The 22,489-nt window shown below is 38.5% G+C and overlaps 1 protein-coding gene across 1 annotated transcript in view; it reads left to right on the forward strand.

Annotated features, from left to right (window-relative positions):
• The window catches only part of COL6A6 (collagen type VI alpha 6 chain), a 67,405-nt gene extending 59,660 nt beyond the window's left edge, over positions 1-7,745 (forward strand). The window contains 5 exon segments of the mRNA XM_054274063.1: positions 877-967; positions 3,869-4,540; positions 5,356-5,449; positions 5,638-5,909; positions 7,573-7,745. Of these exon segments, the coding sequence (XP_054130038.1) occupies positions 877-967; positions 3,869-4,540; positions 5,356-5,449; positions 5,638-5,909; positions 7,573-7,745 (1,302 nt within the window).
• Positions 7,746-22,489: the final 14,744 nt, after the last annotated feature.

The raw sequence follows: 22,489 nt of genomic DNA on the forward strand, positions 1-22,489 counted from the left end.
CTTCAGAGTAGAAGAGTTTAAAAGAGCTGCTTAGCAGGGGAAAGGCAAAAAATTCACTGCCCAGCACTCCTTTAAGTTTACAGTGATGGCAAGGCAACCAACCTCACCACCACCCCCAAGTAAATACAACTCCCCTTTTCCTTTCAGATGGACTTCTGCCCTTGCAGTTGAGAGGTGGTGTAAATCTCTATGATCCTACAAGTCTGTAGCCACAGATACTTACTGGCTTTACTTTGCTTCAGGAGCTGCAGTTTAGAGACCACGTGCAGCCATTGCCAATTCTAATTCCCTGGAACAGTTCTATCTGTAACATTCTATAGAGACTTTAATCAGAAATTAATTGTGTGGTGTATAACACACAAAGCCAAAGTTTAATGCAAAGAAGTAATTATTTCTTTGCTTGCCATTATAGCTTATTCATATATGTTCATTTCCTGTGATACTGTGATATTTTAGAGCCATTTTTATTTTAGTCCACAAGGAAATGCTTTTCCATTGGATCACATCTGGATGGGTTGGATGGTGGTCAGTGAAACTGTAGAATGTTGGAGCATCTTCAGGGCTCCTCAAGCATTTCTGTGGTCAAATCTTCCACTGTGAAAGATTGTCTTTCTTCAGGTGATCCCAAGAAACACTTAGGTCGCTCTCATATTAGTACTTTCCAATGCTAGAATTTTCCCTCCAAGAAATCATCTTCACTCTTTGTCCCAGAAAAAGCTGAGATATTCTGCCCTTTTCTCTGTAGAAAAATAGCACACTATTAAGAAAAGAAAAAAGTGATAATCCTCCCCTGGCAGAAAAAAAAGAAAAAAGAGAGTCTTCATATATTTCATCTTTCTTCTTAATGTTGCTTTTGTCTGCTTTAAAACAACACAGATTGATGACACAAGAAGATTTCAGTTATTTGTTTGGGAAAGACAACAAGACGAAAATTTGGAGGCCATCACATATTGTACACTGTGCTTTGGTAAGACATTTTGCAAATTGCATCTGTTGTATTGTCTATTTACCATTTCAATAACAAATTCTATACCTTTTTTTTTTTTTTCTTTTTGCAATGTGGTGGTGGGAATTTTTCTGGTACACCTTAAACACACCTGTGCTTAAATATGAAAGAAAAATATTAATGAAGTGTGCACTGGTCAGAATCTGACTGCTGTAAATTGTCCTACAAGGAGTTTGCAGAGATGTATTAAGAACAGTGTGGTTGGTTGCATGGAGCAACTCAGCTCAGCTCTACAGTCCATGGGGATGTCTGAGTGTTCCCATTCCAGGATGGCTACAAGACAGTGCTGTGCCTGCTTCTTATAATTTCCAAGAGAAACTTCACTCCTTTAAAGAGGAAACTTTATTCCTTTTTCTGTCTCAACATTCCAGCCAGTTGAACCCTTCTGCAACTGGGCCTTCTTACCCTTTGTGACAGATAATTTTGTGGTTACAGAATACCACTGATGAGGAGTTACAATTTTAACTTCCTCTTCAGTGGATGGTAAGAAATAGAATCTCAAAATCACAAAAGCTGTTTAATTAATTTCTGTCTCAGCCATGTGAAATGAATTTCTGTGTTTAGCATTTCCTTTTTAATAGAAATGCACTTAAAATAGCAATATGATTTTTGGAAGGCAAGCTCATTTGCTGTAAATTCTATGCTGTGAGAGGGGGAGAAGCTACCAAATTATAGTATGTCAAAATGTTGAACAATGATCTGAGATGAAAAAATAGAGTTTGATTCTGTGTCCTTTACAACGTTCAGATTTCAACAGAAGAAAATTTCTCCAGGGAACTGTTATCTATGAAATTTTTCCTTATGAATGTTTTTCTGCTCTCATGCATGAATAATTTCCCCTGGTACCTCAAAACCTTCTTCAGTAAGACTCATCTGTTGTTCCTTACTAGAACACAAAATATTTCAAGCTCCTGTTACAAATGGAAGTAGGGGTTTAGAAAAGTCCTTGCCTTTTGCCCAGGCCTCTGGCAGCAGGCAATAGCATTATTGAGGAAGCCAGAAAAAAAATCCACTCTCATTCACAAGTTCTTTAATAATGGCTGATTTGGTCTATTATAGAATTAATTATTTAAGTAATAGACAGAAAACTAAGAGTTATAAGGCTTAAACCAAACTAATACGACACAGGAATGAGGACAAAAAGAGAAACTACTAGTAGATGTATACAGCATGAAGTTAAAGGTACCTATTCATGGCAGCATTTGATGAGTGATCTCTCTGTCCTTATCTCCTTATCCCCTGCCCAGCTGTGGAGGGATTGTCTGGCATCCAGACAGGGTCAACCCACTACAAAAGCTTTTTTTATTTTTCCTAAACTTTGATCTAAAAAAATCAAAACAAACAAAAAACCCCCCAACAAACCAACTAAAAAAACAAACAAACTAAACAAATGAAAAAACCTCTAATCAATTTGGGAGCTGCAGCAGGATTTCTACACCCCCTCCTCTCTACCATAGAGAGTTGGTCCTTAAAGAGATAACCTAGAGGCTGAAAGGCCCAGCAAGGGGTTATCTCTTGTTCCAAAAGGGCTCAGGCCTCAGCTAAGAATCATCAACTTTGTCTGGAGAACAGATGTGAGAAGAGATACAGGAAATATTCTTGACTGGAAGACACTGTTTAACAAACTGTAAAAGACACAGAGTTATCACAGAGGCAGAAGCCTTCTACACACACACACTGAAACTCTGGGAGACCTCTTCCCAGGGCCTGGATGCAGGTTCTGTGGTTACTTCCCTGGGGATTGAGGGAAAGGGTCTCGATGTGTAGGTGCCCCACCAGCAATTGGATGGTAAGATACACTGAACCTATTGAAGTTATATTGCTTCTTCATTAGCTGTAACAAACTTGAATTACAAATATTAATTGAATTTATTGCTAACAAAACAAGAGCAGGCTAACAAAAAGTAAAATTAGACTTTAAAACCACCTTCCCCCCCACTCCCGCTTTCTCAGCTCTACCATCTCCCTACCAGCAGCACATGGAGATGAGGAATGGGGCTTATGGTCAGTTCATCACACATTGTTTCTGCCAGTGCTCAGGGAGAGCAAGGGGTGCCTCTCATGGGAGATAGTTCTTCATGAACTTCTCCAACAGGAGTCCATCCCACGAGTAACAGTTCTCTTCAAACTGGTGCAATGTGAATTCATCCCATGGGCAAGAGTCCTCTCCAAACTGCTGCAGCATGGGTCACTCTTCCATGGGGTGCAGTCCTTCAGGCACAGGGTCTCAAGTATTGCCAGAAAACCTGCTCCAGCCTGGGCTCCTCTCTCCATGGGTCTGCGGGTCCCTGCCGGGAGCCAACTCCAGCATGGGCCTCCCACAGGTTCACAGCCTCTTCTCAGGCGTCCACCTGCTCTAGTGTGGGGTTCATCCACAAGTTGTAATTAGATCTCTGCATCCCCATGGATCTCCATGGGCTGCAGGGGCACAGCTCACCATGGTCTTCACCAGGGGCTGCAGAGGAATCTCTGCTCCAGTACTTGGAGCACCTCCTCTCCACCTTCTCCACTAACCTTAGTGTCTGCATAGTTGTTTCTCTCATATATTTTCACTTTGCTTTTCTCTGCCCACACTTAAATCTGCACAATAGCATTTTTTGTCTTCTTCTTAAATGTTATCACAGAAGCATGTCCACCATTTCTAATTGGCTTGACCAGCACGTCTCTCTTGGAGCTAGCTGGCATTGGCTCTGCTGGACATGAGAAGCTTTTTACAGAAGCCACCCCTGTAGTGTCCCCCCACTACCAAAACCTGACCACACAAACCTAATACAGATCTACAGGACTGTGTGACATTTTTATAAATCATTGCTTTTGTTGTATTGTTAAATAGTTCACTGCCTATTGGGTCTTCCTCTTTAGATAAATGCAATCCAAGAACCAACTGTGAGGTGCCTTTTTCTCCCCTGGTTCAGATGGATATGGATATAACTTACATCATGGACAGCTCTCGCAGCATTAGCAGTGAAGACTTTCAGAGAGCCAAAGACTTTGTGAGCAACATGGTGGATCAGTTTGTCGTTTCCTCACAGCCAAATGAATCATATGGAGGCATCAGAGTGGCACTGGTGCAGCAGGCTCCCAGGGGCTTCCTGCCTGACAGAAACCAGACACCTGTGGCCTTGGAGTTTGACCTAGTCACATACAGCAATAAAGATTCGATGAAGAAACACATCCAAGAGTCTGTTCACCAGCTGGAAGGGCCATCAGCCATTGCTTCTGCTCTACAGTGGACAGTTGAAAATGTATTCTTTAAAGCCCCCAGACAAAGGAAGCACAGGGTCATATTTACAATAGTTGGAAGCAGAACAAGCACATGGGACAGAGAAAGGCTGAGAGAGATTTCACTCGGAGCCAAGTGCCAAGGGTTCACCTTATTCACTCTTGCACTTGGCAGTGATGTGAGTGACAGTCAGCTGATGGAGCTGTCCAGCTCCCCCACAGATCAGCACTCACTGACACTGGGCAGGTTTTCCACCCCAGAGATGGCGTATGCTCAGAGGTTTAGCCGGGCATTCCTAAATCTTCTGCAACGTAAGTATCACACAGCAGCATTTGCTTCACTTGTGGAAAAAAAGACAAATGTTGTGTAGTCAGTGTATATGTGCTATCATTCAGTTCCTGGTTATAACTTTGCTGCTAATGGTTCATGATTAGTTTACCTCAGATGCTGGACATGAATAAAAGTGTCAGTAATGACAGAGCAGCATTCTATTCTAAAGCAGTCTATTTCCTTAAGTTTTTATTTAATGTGTGGCTTTGTGTACTCCACTTTCACTAAAGACAGACCATTCTTTAGGTAAGAGAACACTGTCATGTTCCTGATTTAGGCCCACATTTCTCCTCAGACCATTGACAAGTCCAGATCTACTGAGCTGTTTATACCTATTTAGGTTTTGGGACAGGTACAAGATAAATATTTTGCACATTTGACCTTAACCTCTCTACAGAGCAGAGACAGGACTTACTTTTCAAGACACATTCATGAAGATGCTTAGTCTTAGATACTTTGACATGGAAACAGGCGAATAGCAAAAAGGAAATTGCCATTTATTTAAAATTCTCATCATAAGCATATGATTAGAGATGTCAAAGTTTCTATAGAAGGATAAATAGTGTATTAAAGAGTAAGACAAAATATAAAAGGTTGGTTCAGGAATCATTCTCATCTATCTGATCTCTATAATATTTTTCATTTTTCTGGGCACAGTGTCAGTCACTCTGAATATAGTGTGTTACTTACTGAAAGATGCAAACTCCAGTTCACAAAACCAGCCATGTAGTGGTTTTTATTAATCCTACTTTTGAGGACTTTAAAACTCACTCCTGCCACCTGTGCTTTCTTACAGAAGAAATGAACAGTTATCCTTCACCTGAACTTCAAGAAGAGTGTGAAAACTTAGATCGGGGAGACATACAACAGGAAGCATCCGTGACTGAAAGGTTGGAAATTCCCATTTAACTTCTTGAGTGCATACCTCTGAATGTAAGATTTATCCCTTTGGGTTAGCTGTTACATTCAAAGTAGTTTTAACAGAAATGGGATTGGGGTCAAGTTTTTTTCATGTTTTTCAGAAGGAATGAAAGGTTATATTGGTGCTAAAATTTTTTCCCCCCTCTCTCCTTGGAAGGATACCTTTTCCTGGAATGGCTGAAAGTGGTTCCAGTCAAGTTTTAGAAGACACGGAAAAAAATAAAAGTAGACTCATGAAGAGTATGAAAGAGAACACCAAAGAACCTGTATACACAGTGCCAGAAATGAGAGATGATTATGAGGAGAATGTGTATTTCACAGAGGAAAATGCTAAAAGGGAAAAGCCTCAAGAGTGTGGAAAAGCTCAGGAGAAGAACAAGAAAAACTTAGAGACCACAGCAGAAACTAGAAGTGGCTGTAATGATTATGGTATGATTCTAGAATATGAAAATCTTTTTTGATTCAGTAAAAAGACTAAACTGTGAAGGACTCAATTGAATATTTTTACACGATGAAGAATTTCCAGATACATTTTTCCAAAGTTTTTAGCCATCACATGTTAGTATTTAGTCCAAAACTATATAGTAGTTAAAGACTGAACTACAGGTTTCATTATAACTTCAGTTTTGATTTATAAATTTTGTAACAATATCATGTAAAGTTCTAATCCTCCTTACTAAAATAACCGATAATTTTAAAATCCCCAAGTTGCTCTGTAGTTAGTGAGTAACTCCTGCTGCTAATTTAGCTCAACATGAACTAATTATATTTCTGCTACAGTCTGTTCCTGTAGGAAGAACAGGATCCATCAGCAGAGGTATCAAAATACATATTCTTTGTGTTTTTAACTGTACTTTGTAATGATGCATTTTTCATTGCAGATTTGCCATTAGATATAGGCATGGGAAGCTGATTGTGAGATTATTTGGCACCAACGTTCTTAAAACACTATTGAGTGAATTTGTTGTTTAAACTACAATTAGAGATAATTTATGTGAAAATAAATGAAAAGGTGTCTGCATAGATTTGAGGGAGGTTGTTCATTTATATTGATGTTATCCCTTCGTTTTTCATCCCTCTCCACTCAAGAACAGTTCTGGAATTGTAGCCTCATTCAGGATGAGAGAGGATCAGTAACAGGAAGATACGTTACTGTTTATACTTTACTAATAAAATATTTCCTTTGATGAAGTAGTCATGGTCACTGCACTTAAGTAAGAAACTACCTAAGCCATTTATGGGAGCTGTATGAACTGTCTTCCCCAGTCCTGTATTGTAATTAGTGACCCAACAGTTTACTTCTAAAAACATGTAGCCCAGTTCCAGAGCTTGCTTTTTGAGAGATGTGCTTTGTGCTCATCTCTTGCTTGAGATTTTTGCTTTTCAGTTGCGTAGGAGAAGGTAATGTAATTTTAAATCTTTAAGTTGTATCATTATATTTCTTTATTTCTCAGTTCTTCCTCTTTAATATTGTATTGACATCAAAGTCTAGAGCTGCCTTTCTGTCTTCTTTTAAGTAACTCTGAATTTACATTAGTGAAAGATCATTAGAGCTGTTCTCACCGAATACCAGCTTGCTATTAAGTATGCTTCTCTCACCTACTTTGCTAATTTATGCAATTTAAATCTGTAATACTCTTGGATTTGGCTAAGAGACTACCATGGATAGTTTAACAACCTATATATACTAATTTATGAAATTTTATTGATGGATACCAGTATAAGAAATTGGAATAAAGAAGAGGGGAAATATTAAAAAGTTTATTCTCCTAGTTTCTATGGACCAGGTATAGTTATTTTACAATCATTAAAAAAACTTTTTGTTAAAAAACTAAACACCTTTTAGCAGTCCTTCTGTTATGGCAATGAAAAATCTAGTTTCAGACATTCTCTCTGGGAAAAGCAGCCATAAAAAGTGGGTTTTCACACTGTCACTGTGGAGTTATAGATGAATACTTGGTGTAAGACCTTGAACACTGGCTACTCATTTTGTCTAACAGTTTGCACTGAACGTTATTTTCCCCTGAATTCACAATGCTGAGAAGGGCAGATTTTTCTTTCATTAAATCTGTCTCTTATTTCCCTTTTCCAGGTGCATGTGACCTTGTTCAAGATAGTGGAGAATGTCAGAATTACATTTTGAAGTGGTACTACGACAAAGAGCAGAAAATGTGTGGTCAGTTCTGGTATGGGGGCTGTGGAGGCAATAAAAATAGATTTGAAACACAAGAAGAATGTGGATTCTTGTGTATAGAATCCACCTAGTGCAGAGACTCTTAAATTAACTCTTCAGTTAGACACTATCAGGTTGATGTGGAAAAGGCATTCAAAGAGGAAGCTTTACATACCAACTCAGCTCCCATGTTTCAGCTGAAAGAAATACTTGATTATAAAATTATTATCTGATAATGTAATTGTGAAAATAAAACTTAGGCTGTTTCTCCATTGATCTAACATGTTGAGTATTGAGAAACTCTAGTTAGCCAACAGTGTACTATTTAAAAGGCATAAAAGTATTGAAACCTGACTTTCTTCCACAAATACCAAAATGTGCACTTTCTGAATATACTGCATAAAACAAAGCAGTGCCTCAGAGATTTACATGAAATAATATCAGATGCAAGACACTGACATCAAAATGTTTTGATGTGTTTGCTTACATTTATCCTGCTTGTAGAAAATACCAGAAAGCATTTAGATCTCAAATGACAAAATTCACAGAACTTAATTCTCTTAAAGGATTTAAAAGATTTATTACCATAGCATCATTCTTGGCTTCTTTTTCTTTTTTTAATGAACAATCCAACATGTGAATAAAATCAATCATTCTCAAATTATTTACTTCTGCTGTTAGTTCTTAAAGCAGGTGTAAGTGTATTCTCGTGGTGTGGCTTCCTATTGGTAAATAAACATTGGTCCACTGTCCTTGTTACCAGATGTTAGACAAGTGCTTTTATTTTAGAACATTCGATTTTCATGGCTGCTCTCGAGTGAAAGAAAAAATCCTGAGGACATCTGATTGAGGATAGTAAATGCAGTGTCCTGCAGAAGGGTAGGACTTAGCTGAGCTTTCATATTCTGATGATCATACTCTGATGACTTACCTAAATTCTGTTGTTGCCCATTTTATGGCTGTAGAAGTCATGGTGCATTTAATTTTGTCACCACAGGCCATTCTGCAGAGGTGACTGTACTTACCTGGCATTTTGTTCTTCTGTGGATTCACTTACAAGATACAAGAATTGATCTAGCAGCATCTTCCTAAATGCTCCCTTGAAAAAAATAAGAAAAAGATTAAACTGGAAGAAAAGCTGTAAAAATTATGCAGAACTTTTTTCTTACTAAAAAAAAAGGGAAATAATAACATATATTCAATATATGAAGATAGATGCCACTGGATATAAACAATGTGTGCCAGCTTTCCTTAAATAAATTTATAATTTCCCTTTGAAAATATAGGCTTTGCTGATTCAGAGGAATCACATACACAACAGTGAGCAAAATGGAAGGGCTGGTTATAATACTGACTCCATGGAAGGAAGGTCTTGTCCACTTGTAGAAGAAATCAGCAGGGAATCTTATGAATGAAGTCATTCTGGTGCCACTGCTCAGTGCCACTGGACCAAACATGCTGAACTTCCATATGAACTGCAAAGGCAGCCAAGTGCTGTGCTACAGGTGCCACTGCCAATGCCTTTTCTCTGCCCCTTTGGTGGTAGAGTGCAGGGCACATTTGGCTTCCACTTGGAGGCATCATTGTACCCATGAAATCAACTGCCCTGGGGGTGGGAACAAACCCTACTGCCATGGACTGATCCAGACTGCAGTGGAACAGGGTGAAGATCCAGAACACCTGCAGTACATCAATGATACCATTGTGTAGGGCAATATAGCAAAAAAAGTTTTTGAGAAAGGGAAGAAAGTAGTCCAAATCCTTTTGAAAGCCAGTTTTGCCATAAAACAAAACAGAGTGAAGGGACCTGCACAGGAGATCAATATTTTTAGGTGCTTCTCCTGGCATCCTGATTACCCATATTGGATTGGATGTTCCTCTGCACATCATGCAGCTAATGTTACATAGAGTAACTGGGTCACACTGATCACATAATGAGTTCAAATAAGAAACCCCAGTCATTAAGGAATCTTAGAAGTAAGTGATCATGAGCTGGCCAGAAGACAAAGATTTTGGAATGTCACCTGAGGAGGAGGTAGCACATGGTGATAATGCCCCACTATATAATAAATCAGCAGAATGTGAGAAGCAATGAGCCTTGCTTACTGCTGGATCTTGCCATCATATGGGAAGGCATCAGATATGGAAAGCCACTGTTTGGAGTCCCCTTCTACAAGCCACAGAAACTACTAAAGGAGAAGGTGAATCAAATCAATTGGCAGAAGTCAAAGCCATCCAGCTGGCTTTAGATGCTGAATAGGAAAAGTAGTCAACACTTTATAATGATTTCTGGGTGCTAGCAAGTGCCCTGTGGGCCTGGCTGCAGCAATGGAAGCAGGATAACTGGCAGCATGGGACTAAGCCCATCAGGGCTGCCACATTGTGGTAAAATATTGCTGCCTCTGTGGAGAATCTGATTGTGCAGGCGTGTCATGTAGATGCTCATATTATGCAAGAGTCAGGCCACTGAAGTACATAAGAATAACCAGCAGCTGCCAAGACTGAAGTGGCTCAGGTGGATTTGGATTGGCAATGTAAGCATGAGTTATTACTATCTCAGTGGGTCCGTGACACCTTGTGACACCAAGGAAGAGATGCAGTCTATAGGTGGGCTCATGGCTGAGGAGTGGACTTAGGCGGAGACATTATCCATGGATGTGAAAAATGCACTGCAATTAAGCAAGCCAGGCTGTTGAAATGTCTTTGGTACAGAGGACAGTGTCTGAAATGTAAGCATGAGGATGTGTGGCATATTGACTGTATCACACTCCTACAAACCTGCAATGGCAAGAGCCACATGCTTAAAATGGTGGCAGCAACTGCCAGATGGCTGGAAACATACCCTGTGCTCCATGCCACTGCCACTTGAGAAGCAAGTCTTACGGGACAAAGTACTTCAGAAAGAAATTAATCATTGGAACTCATTTCCTAAACGGTCTCATAGACTCTTGGGCCAAAGAACATGGCATTTGAGTGGGTGTATCACATTCCTAATCATGCCTCTGGAAAAATCAAACAGTGTAATGGATTGTTAAAGATGACACTGAGAGCACTGGGTGGTGGGATCTTCAAATACTGGCATTTGGCATTTAGTGAAGGCCGTCTGGTTAGTGAACACTAGGGAATCAGACTGGCCTTGACCAGTCAAAAATTTACATACTGTAGAAGGGGATAGAATTCCTGTAGCACAAATTAAAATGTGCTGAGGCAAACTGTGTGGGTTATTCCTACCTCAGGCAAAGAGAAACCCATTGTACACTAGACCCTACAGCTAGAAAGGATTGCTGTGGCTTAACCCCAGCCAGCAACTAAGCCCCATGCAGCCAAGGATGAGAATTGGGAATATGCAAGGGAGAGAACTCAAGGGTTGGGACAAAGGCAGTTTAATAGTTAAAGCAAAAGACATGCATGCAAAGAAAGTGAAACAAGGAATTTATTTACCACTCCCATGGGGAGGCAGTTCAGCCACCCTTAGGAAGCAGGGCTACCTCATGTGTAATGGTTACTTGGGAAGAAAAATGGCATCACTCTGAACACCTCCCATTTTGATCTTCCTCAGCTTTAGATGCTGAGCATGTTGCCATGTGGTATAGAACATCCCTTGGATCAATGGGGATCTGCTGTTCCAGCTGTGCTCCCTCCCACTTTGTTGTGCACCTCCAGCTTTCTTGATGGTGTGGCAGGGTAAGGCCTTGATTCTGTGCAAGCACTGCTCTGCAATAACCAGAACATCCCTGAATTATCAACACTGTTTTCATCACAAACACAAAGCAGACCTCCATACTGGCTATTGTGAAGAAAATCAGCTTTACCCCAGCCAGCAAACACCAGAAAATTCTCCACCCCTACAGGTGGTGGGTTTACCATGTCTGGATGCCAGATGACCACCAAGCCACTCTCCATGCTCTTTCCCTGCTCTGGTGTGGGGTCCCTCCCACACAGTGCAGTCCTTTGAGGGAGAGGCTGCTCCAGAATGGGACCCCTACAGAGTCACCAGTCCTGCCAGCAAATCTGCTCCAATATGGACTCTTCTCTCCAAGGGACCAACTTTCTTGATGTTTAAATTTTTTGGTCTGTTTCTAGACCAAATAGATTCTCTGTGCCCTTTTGAAAGCCCTATGTAAAACTGCAGTTTTGTAGATGGATTATGTTACAGTCATCATCAGCCATTCTTACCTGTCTCAACTCTTCCCCTCAACTAGGACAAATCTCTGAGCAAATCTTGAGCTACTGTGGAAATCTGGTAGCAGTCTTTGATAGAGTTTTGTAAAGGCTGATAATTTCATGCCTGGATAGTCATAGTCCAGATCTCTGTCAGGCCTGTCAGGTGAAGGATGTGTCCAAGTGCCTGAAGCTGTTTTTAATGTTGTATCAGGCTGTCCATCAATGACAAATCCAAGAGTTTTCAGGAGCCGAGAAACTGGCTTGACAGAGTAACATCGCTCTGGGGTCCTTGGTCAAAGGAGGTTTCTCTGCAGATGCGAGTTCATCTAGGTGACACCTTCTGCTCACTGGTATCACCTTTGCTTTGTCAAGGTCAATATTCCCTGACTGTTTTACCTTCAGAGGGTGCTCTATGTGCTCTTTCCTACATGGTATATCTTCTGTTCTTGGGACCTGACCTTGCTCAGGAGATGAAAGAAGGGAGAAGAAAGTGTCCAAACAGTCTCTGAACCTCTGGCGCAAGTTTTTTGGCAGCCTCATGGCAGTGCTGCTCTCCAGCAATTGTGCAGGACAGCCTGTTTGCAGGTGTACATCACTGTGTCTCTCACAGGAAGCAAAAAAAGAGATCCCAATGACTTCAGAGGCAGCTGGCATAGTCCAACTCACATCAAACCTGAATGCACCTTCTGGACAACAGACACCTTTGCCATGTGCATCCACTGTTTCCTGAGTCAAGTAGTGTAGTGAAGCATTTTGTATGACCCTTTTCTGCCAAGATTGATTTCTTTCTGGATGAGTGCATGTTTCATGTTCCAGGAATGTCTGTCAGCAGTTTTTAAGATCTTAGGGAAAATCTTTTTACTTCCAAATCCCATTCTTGCTTCCTTAAAAAAAAAAAAAAAAAAAAAGTAAATAAATAAGAAAAAAGAAAAGCCTTAGCTCTTCAGTGTGTCTAATGGAAGATCATACAAGTTTCATCTGAGAAATATGGTATTTGATTGTGAAAACCAGACACTGCTTGATGTCTTCTTCAATTAAAATGCTTCTTTGAAGAAGGCTGTGTATTACACCTTTCCAGACATTTATTGCTAACCTGTAGAAATAGCTGAATAGCTGACAACACAGGAAAAGCCAATTAAGAGCAAGAGAGGTCAAGGGTTTACTGTAATAGAGACATGAAGGACAATGTTCTCTTGCGGGATCTTAGCGGGGAATACCATATAATTCCTCTTCTTTAATTAGTTTTCTCATCTAGTTTAATCCACAGCTTTAAGTTCTGAGATTCTCTTATCTTTTCGCTTTCTCTGGCAAGAAATCTCTGAGCTGCCACAGAATTCCCAAGGCAAGTCACAGCCCCAAGAAAGGGCATGTCTGAAGGGCCATGAAGAGCCAACTCTATAACTACTGAAAATGAGGTTGAAAGTCAGAACTGCCAGCTCTTGCAAAAGAGATATTCTCGAAGTTGAAGACCATGTTGCAATTATCTTATCCCTGTTCTTGTTCTGCCTCCCTATCTCAGCTGTGCCTAGATTGCCCCCAGTATCTGTAATGGAGTGGTGGAGACTCATCCAGAGTCCTTGGATCAGCAGAGCCTGAGCTCATGAGGAAGTTAGGTGCTTGGCTGTAGCCTTGCTGAGGTTTTAAAAGAGCTACCAGCTTTATGTTCAGAAATACTGCATTGCAGAAGTTTGCACTCACAATTGTTTCCTAATGACTTGCATACACATATATGTGTTTTTATGTATATATCTTTAGTAAATAGTATACTAACAATCCTGCGAAATAAATGTTTTCTTGCAGCAAGTGTTCTGTCATCAGTAAACTCATAGGAATGGATTCTTCTCAACTAAAATAAGTTCACATAAATCAAATATTAGAGCACAGACTTGCTCCCACTAAAATTTGTGGAACTGAAGTGACCACTCAATACTCTGTAAAAAGATTTTCATCACATATTACTTTAAAAAGAAGATGAAAATCTTTTTTGAAAAATAGTGGTATAGCAATATAAGAGACCCGGCCTTCCTGAAATCACAAACACGCCCATTTCTTAAGGGCATTTGTTAATAACTTCAAAACACATTTTTAAAAATAGTTACTGTTTGATTAATAGGTGGCTAGTTGTGTTTTCCACTTTCCTTCAAATTAGAGAAAAAAAATCAGAGTGCATCTGGACTTCTATAGAGCTGGCTCTTCCTGGTACACATGCATGGTTAGAGCAGCTTGTTCAGCTTTCTGACTGTGGCCATTCTTTTCACCCCCCTCAGAGAGGATGCTCAGAGAGAACCACCAGGACCAAAGGGAAGACAAGGTAACAAGGGATATCCAGGTAAAAGAGGTCTAAAGATTTAACAAAAATTCTGAAAATCCTGTGTAATTGCGATTTAGAATAATTCTTCAATGTTTTTATTACATATTTTTCTAACTTTTGGCATCATTTTTCTTTTAATGGATGCAAGGATTTGTTGGGGAAAATGTACAGTACTACTCTAGACAATCTGAATCTGTGAATGCAGTATTCTTCAGGGTTCTCACTTGCAATAATTGAAGATTTTGAGAGTTTTGCAGAGATGTCAGTGACTATTACATCAATGTTACTTTTTTCTGTGCAGATATCTGCTGCAGTGCTCTCTTTGTGGTTTTGCCTAGGAAACACATGGGAAATCTAAATGCAAGCATTAATTCCTGTGTTTAGGTGTTTTGTATTCTTTTATTTTTTCTGTTTGGTTGGTTGTTTATGTAAAAAATTAATGCACATGTTTATTATTTAGGGAACAACGGCGAAGATGGGGGTGATGGAATTAGAGGAGAAGAAATAGATTATTTCCTTTTTTTTGCCTTCTTGACCTCAAAGTTGTTGAGTGGTAAAAATGAAATAATATACTATATTTTGTCTCTAAGAGATCTCTTGGGATTCCTGGAAAGAAAGGAAAAAAGGGTGACTTTGGATATCAGTAACACTTAGTCATCTTTTATTGGTCAGGGTTTGGATTTAAGGACAATAGTATGGCTATTTCATGAAACTGTCCTTGTGAGAAATGTCTTTAATAAACTCTCAAGCACAAGGCACAACTTTGTAACAAAAAGTTATTCGCACTTGTTTTTGTTAGAATTTCTATCAGAAGGGATATTACAGGACATAAAATACTTTTTGCTCTTTTGAAAAAGAGCAAACTACTGATGAATAGCCAGTAGGTAGTTTTGAAAATGGGATATACATTCAGTAGAAGAGGCCAGTGTAGGACAGGGGAAAAAACAGCTAAGATTGTTGTAGTAGTCTTTATCAGGAGTATGCAATGCTCTAAAATAACTACTTGGTACCTCACTTCCAGATAAAACTTCCTTACCCTTTCTGTCCTTATAGAAATGCTGAAGAACACACAGAGCTATACATGTTCCAAATATTGCACAGAAAAAACTGCAAGTTTTAGGTATTTATAGCTTGCATGTAATTATTGTTAGATATTTAAAATTTCATTTTTCATTTATTTGTGTCAGCTTCTACCACCAGGCCTAGTGCTTAGCAAGTCTTTTCTGGTGACAACAGTATGAAATGATTTTTTAATGTTCATACACAAGATTTTACTTCAAGAGTATTACTACTGTATAATTTCAGGACTGTTGACTTTGAATTGTTTTTGCTGTGTGGATTGCTAGTTCTTTCTGTGTCTGCAGTGTTCAATGCTGAAATCAGACTGAATAGATGGACCTTCTGGAATCTTCATTGATATCTGTAAATGCAAGGAAGTATGTTACACATAGGAGGAAGATGTAAAGAAAAAGTTAAACCTTTTTGATACAATGGATCCCGACATATTACTGTCTGTTAGGTCAAACAGAAAAGCCTTAACAAGAAAAAGATTTGTTGTCATTTAGAAACAGATCAATTGTGAACAGCCTGGTTACAGTGGCTTGCAATGAAAATAGAGATACAAAGGACCTCAGGTAAACATTTTTAATATTCACAAGTGGAAAAAACCCCTCACATTAATTATTTGTGTGTGTTAACTGAACTTTTTTGTACATGTTGATTTTTTGGGGTCAAAAAGGACAGAAGAACCAGGAACTAAGAGTCTTCCAGTAATGAATATACTGAAAGCATGCTATGTTGTTTAATTATAAGGTACTGGATGTGTAACCAGCTGAGGATTGAAGTCTGAATGTTTTTCATAACAATAACTTTTCTTACAGTAAGCTAAGACAGAAAACAAGATGAAAGGTCACAGATTTGGTCATACAGAAACTATCAAGTATGAATTGATGCTATTAATCTAATAATTATAATAATTTTAGTTCCTAGGAATTCTAGTTAGTTCATTAGTGAAATGAAATACCTTTGCTCCTTGGTCTGCTTTCTGTTTGTGTCTCTTGTTCCAAGTGCAGTGGCACAGGGGCTTTTGTAAGGACTTGCTTTCAAGAGCAGTTGGAATTTTTGTTGTTCATGCTCACACTTCCTGCAGCCTTCATGGCATTCTCAAATATTCTGTATAATTGTGTATTTAATTTAAAACCAGAGTAAGTAAACTGATTTTCACAATCTGATGGAATAATTTAGCCAGACAAAAGACTGAATTATTTTTTTCAGGCTGAATGTGAAGTATGAAACCCCAGTCAATTCTCAAAACAATGCAAATTGCATAAATAGGACTGATCTGTGAAATTGGTGCTACACTTTAGGCTTCAAACAATAAGGCCTCTTAACATCTGTACTCTCTGTGGATGCAGAGCTATCACCACAGAAAAAGCTGGTTCACTCTGCTGAACACCATGGTTTGGTGACACTGTGGGCAGACCTCTGACCCAAAACTTTCTGGTAAGTTGTCATTTGTATATGGGATAAAGAAGAATAGGAATTACTTCATGTTTCCACAGTTTTCTGACTGATATGCATTCCCCCATAGATACAGAAAATCTACCAGATGCTTGTTCTTGTTGATATCACTGGACATTTTCAATGTTCTGTTCACAGAAATTGCCTGTTAATATCTTCTCCAAGATTTGTGCTTACACAGCAATTAGGGAGTAATTAGAAGTTTTGTTAAATAAATTGAACTGACAGCTCTTCACTGTTCTCATGGGAAATCAGTGTGTGCTTCAGTAAACAAGTAGATAAATCACACTTTGGAAGCAGCCTGTTTCTGCCACAGACAGTATTACTTGGAGAAAACACACCAGTCAACAGGATAGTTGTGGCAGATTAAAAGGAGGAGTACTTTCAGTTCTGTGAAACAAGATGTTGCAAGTCTTTTGTTATCTTATGATGCTGCAGTAAAGTAACAGCTGTGTCTCATTTTCCTTTTCTCCAGTAAAATTTATTGACTAGTCAATTATTTTACTGTGCAAAATTGGTTTGAGTTTTTTACACAAATCTATGACTAATTTTTTTATTCCATATCCTTGTGTTTCAGAGGGAAAATGCCATCATAATTTCTTGAGAAGCTTGGTTTTTTTTATCAGAAGAACTTCTTGTCAGATTTTAATTGCATTTTTTCCAACTAACTAGGGTAAAACTGGGGACAAGGGACTTGCAGGAGAACATGGACTAAAAATATATAGAGGCAGAATGACAAGTACATTATCATTGATCTTTAATGGTTTTTTTTTTAAGATTCCTCCTTTACATGTGCTGATTTCACACTTGTATTGATTTTTAAATGTTATGTCTCTCATTTGCAAAAGCTGTTAATACTCTGTCCCTGTGTAAGTCACACTAAACAGAAGCAATGACCATCTCTGAATATCCTACTATATGTGTTCCAATTCACCTTCCTTTCTTGTCTTTTAGGTAAAAAACTGCTGTAGAAGAAATAAGCTGGTTTAAGAGCAGTGAGATGATCACTTTTATTTCCCCTCAACTTTTTTATCCTGGCTTTTTGTGGATTCTTATGTGTTTCTTTCTCCCTTTTCTTCACAAGCTTTTGCACGGCTGAATAGGAACTTCAGATGTTCTCTGCTATGACAGGGACTGACAAGGGCTGGCTGCTCCATGCTGAAACATGTGCTCATTTTATTTTAAGGACTGTATTTTTAAATGGACTTTGAACATATTGGATGAATAACTCAGTTAACAAAAATGAGCTGAACTACTAGAAGAAAATTGGTGCTTTGATGTTATCCATCCATGTTGTTCATCTCTTATGAGTGAAAATGGTGTCAGACCTCATATTCTTTCTTATTTCTCATTTGCTATTAATTCAGCATGTAGCAAATAAGGGAAGAAGGAAATAAATCTGGTAATCTACAATACAAAAGAAAAAAATTATATTGCCCCTATATCTTATTTGAATAGCACATATGTAAAGTGCTACTATTCACAGAACCATTCCAGGACCTGCTAGTCTAGAAGGCAGTTGAAGTGACAGGGGATCTCCAGGATGCAGGGTAAGACCTAGACACCAAATATTTTGCCATTACTGGAAACTATGTTTGTTCTTTTTCATTTTTAAGGGAAAATAAGGAGTGAAACAGAACATTTTCTTCCTGTAGTGGTGGTCTGGAGTAGTTATTTGTGCAGTGTCCTGATGACTTCCAATGATGTATTGCCCATATATTGTAAATTGCATGACTATATTACTTTGTTACAATATTTTATTAAATAAAAGAGACAGGGAATCCATCTGTATGCAAGCACAAATCAGGTACTTCTGAATGCAGGTGGCTAATTGTATACTTATAAATGTAACTTTCAGAGGTCACCCTCTAAATGCATGATTTGTGCACATTTGAAAAGTGTACCTGACTCATACTTTGAGCCTCTCCTTTTAACTAACACAAAAGAGAATGATTACTGTAATTTTTGCTTGTCAGTAGCACCATAAATTTTACAATTATGTGTTTCTAACAAACTCTTTACAAGTGCCGTTGTGGGAATTCAACAGTATGTATCTTTAGTCTCAAATGAAAGAGGCTCACTTTAGAAATATTTATTTCCTCTTTGACTTTCAGCTTTGCAAGTTCAACACGGTATAAATGACAGATTGGGTTCATTTTCCACTCACTAATTGTTACAATGGCTAAGAAGTCTGCAGCTCTTGCGAAGGTGGTATTTTCCTTGTACTTATTTGTAGAGATGATATACTGTGAATTTCTTACAGCTTCAAAACAGGATTAAAGGTGAAATGAATTGCAACAGTTATGTTCAAAAATTCTTCTAAGTACTAGAGGTCAGTCCTTGCAAACAAAGGCTTTTTCCATTTAGGCTGAGATGTTTTCTCAGCCTAATTGGAAAAAACATTATATATCTATATGTATATGCACATATATGAGTATATGTGTGTGTATATACTTATATATAAAAATATATAATTAAAATAACAGAAAACAGGTAGTAAAACCTTCAGTTCTATTGTGGAATTTCAATATCCCCACATCATAGTAAACATGAAATAAAACATATAAAAATGCGTAATGCAAATAACTGTTGGCTTTTATTGTTTTTCCCCCATGATTAGCAAAATATCTGAGCAATTAACTGAAATGAAGAGAACATAACTTGAAATTTTTTCTTTTATTTTTTTAGGGGAGTAAATGACTGAATGGACAAGCCTGATTTTCTGTAGATATCTCAAGCAAAGTCTGTGTTACAAACAAACACACAAAACACAAACACACAAAATACACCACCACACTAGGTACTCCTGCTCATGTATGGCTTTTTGTTCTTGTCTACAGCCGTGTGAACTCGTTACCTACATCTACAAAGACAGCTATGAGCATTCAATTGTGTTTTGATATTTTAAAGCTGAGTAATCCTTTTCTTCCCTGATTTATTAATATCACATTGGTTCTGTGATCAGCACTCCTGTGAATGTATGATCTTAGGTTCCAGTTACCATGAGGTAAGTTTGCATTATTTTTCCGGGTCTATCTATCCTATTTCCTTAGGAGATGGCTATGCCAAATAGTGTGAGTTTCTACAACAAGAAGTATGCTTACATTTGTAAAATCTGAGAAACCTCTCAATGAAAATGTTTGGTGTGGAGCAGGCCCAGGTCCTGCTTGTTCTTTTACTCCATTCTCCAATAAAACCAAAAGGGGTTTAGCAAGCACACATAGAAGTGGAAGGCAGTAATGCATTTAAGTCACTGAAAGATTTAAAATCTGTAGAACTATGGAAAATAAATTCAGTGTGTTTTCCAACAGTGCTTTCAGCTTTTGTTTCAAAAACTCTTTAGATGTAACTAAACTTTCTTTTTCTCTTTCTTTAGCTTTCTGGGATGGTGAGAACATCTTACTTCTATGTTACTGATACTAATGGTACTGTTTATTTGTCAAATTCTCCTATCAGAGATCTGATATGCTGTGAACTACTTTGCTTATGTAATGCTAGGCTCCCTTCAACCAAACATTCTGAGCTGTATATTTCTTTCACAGGGGTTAAATCCTTCACAGAGCCAGGTGTTTACTGATCTGCAGCTTCAACTTGCTCATCCATTTGTAGGCAAGAGAAAATGAACTGAGAAACAACATTTAAAACTGGATCTGGTTTCTTCAAACCTTTATATATCACAAATTTCTATTTACAATAAAGGTCATGGGTCTTCTTAGAGGCTTGTATCCTTTTGTTTCAGTGATGTTTTATTTAACACTACTAGTAAGGGTATTGCTGGGAATAACAAAGTAGTATGAGTTCCTCCTTTGTCATTTCCCCATATTCTCTATGTTTCTGTGCTTATTATTTTTTATTATTTCTTTCTACTTTTCCCTGAGACATACAGCTTGCATTATCCTTCTCTGACCTTTCATAATTCTAAAAGTCTTGCAGCTTCAGCACTGCAGATTTTCTTCCTTGTCCCTTCTCTGACCTTCTTTTCTGTTTAACTTCTCCCTCAGCAGTTCCTCCACTGCTTCACTGACAATTTTATCACACCCATTATTTAAAACTGTCCTCTTTATTTGTTCTGATTTCAATACTGCTTTCCTTTGTTTTGCTTTGTGTGTTTTTTTTTCCCCTAACTATACTCAGTACTTGGTGTGTTCCATGCCCAGATGTGTCCATACCAGTTATGTACAGGAAATGATAATGGAACCCCTGTCCTACACTGAATTTGGCTGGAATGGTGAGTCAGTAATCTCCTCCCTTCACTAGTGCTAGATAAATTATCTTATTGTTACTGTAGTTACGTTGCTTGCTGTAGCCTGTGATTTTTTCAAATTACATTTTACTTCATGATGCAGCAGATTATTTTCTTCAGCACAATTTCTGCTTTTAGATGTAATATAATGGCTGGAGTAATTACAAGATGAAATATGTTTCACTACAGAAATGTCACATTCATTATAAAACCTGAACAATTCTCTTAGTAATAATGCAGTAATAATAGCATCAAATGAGTATCTGAGCCTCACTGCAGAACTTGAATTATTGTAGGCCCGCACTGTGCCACGGAGGAGCTTTAAAATGGAATATTGTGTGCTGAAATTGCAGGGTACAGCTAAAACACCCCAAGGCAAACTGTTGCAGGCTCACTCTGAGGTCAGTAGTGCAGGTCCTTCCTCTGCAGGCACACTCAGCAAGGGGGCTCAGGCTGCAGCAGATTTACCAGAGGTTCAGAGTGCAGGTGAGTGTGAGCCTGCCAGAACTTGGACAAAACCGAAGATCATTTCTACCCCTGTTGTTTAGGTGGTGCTGGAAAAGCAACTTCTTTTCTTTTCTGCAGCTTATCCATCTTTAAATAGTGCTAATAGAATTCAGCACTATTTTTCAAATATCTATGTAAAATCTTTTCACAAAACCAAACAATTTGTACTCTTCTGTGCTTCACTTCAGTGTACATTGGGCAGATTTTTGTCCAGCTCCCCATTTTTCTTTGAGCTTCTATCAAGTGTGGAATGTGGTTTATCATTGTGTTACATAGCTTTTATGTGTATTACTCTCTGTGTCTGAGATGCAAGAGAACAAAATTATTTGGGGGTGTTTTTTGTTTCCTGCAACTCTGTTATGACCGCCTCATCTACTTCTCAGAGTTTCACAACAAGAATAGGTTACTCAAAGCACTAAAAAATACTTCTCACCAGAGATCCTCCAGTGAACAGGACACTAGATGTTTGATGAGATTTGTTGCCATGAATGTTTTCAGGAGAACTACAAGGTGCTAAAGTGAAAAAAATAGCTGTGATTTACAGTCATGGACCATCTTCTTCTGTTAAATGAGCTGTTATGGAGATGAGTGGAGTAGAAGTCATTCCAGTAATTATTATGAAGTTTCTTGTTTTGAGGGACTGCATGAAGAATGAATGGGTGTGGAGTTTCTGTTTCATGAGAAAAACTGCAAAATGCCTCTACTTGTCTGTCCTGGTGCAGAGCCATCTTCTCACATCTAGATGTGTCTGACCTACTTTTGCCTATGAGTGAACACAGATTCACTTTACAAAATGAGTTCTCAGAAATGAGTTGCATTCTTCCACCTGATGTGCTTTCCTCCTGAGATTTATTTGTTGCAGACATCTTTTTGTGAAAATCCTTTTCTTGGGATTTTTTCTTCCTGAGAAGCTGAGAGGCTTCAGGAACAAAATGTAAACAATGGTTATCTGCTGCTGTGGAATGCAACAGGTCCATCTGTGGTTGGTCTCACCTGCTTGTTTATAATTAATGGCCAATCACAGCAGGGCTGACTCGGACAGAGAGTCTGAGGCAGCTGCCTTTGTTATCATTCTTGTTTATTCTATTCTT

This window comes from Melozone crissalis, unplaced genomic scaffold (genome assembly GCF_028551555.1).
Source record: "Melozone crissalis strain CALT ecotype California unplaced genomic scaffold, PUWL_Pcris_2 ptg000016l_1, whole genome shotgun sequence".
NCBI classification, from domain to species: domain Eukaryota; kingdom Metazoa; phylum Chordata; class Aves; order Passeriformes; family Passerellidae; genus Melozone; species Melozone crissalis.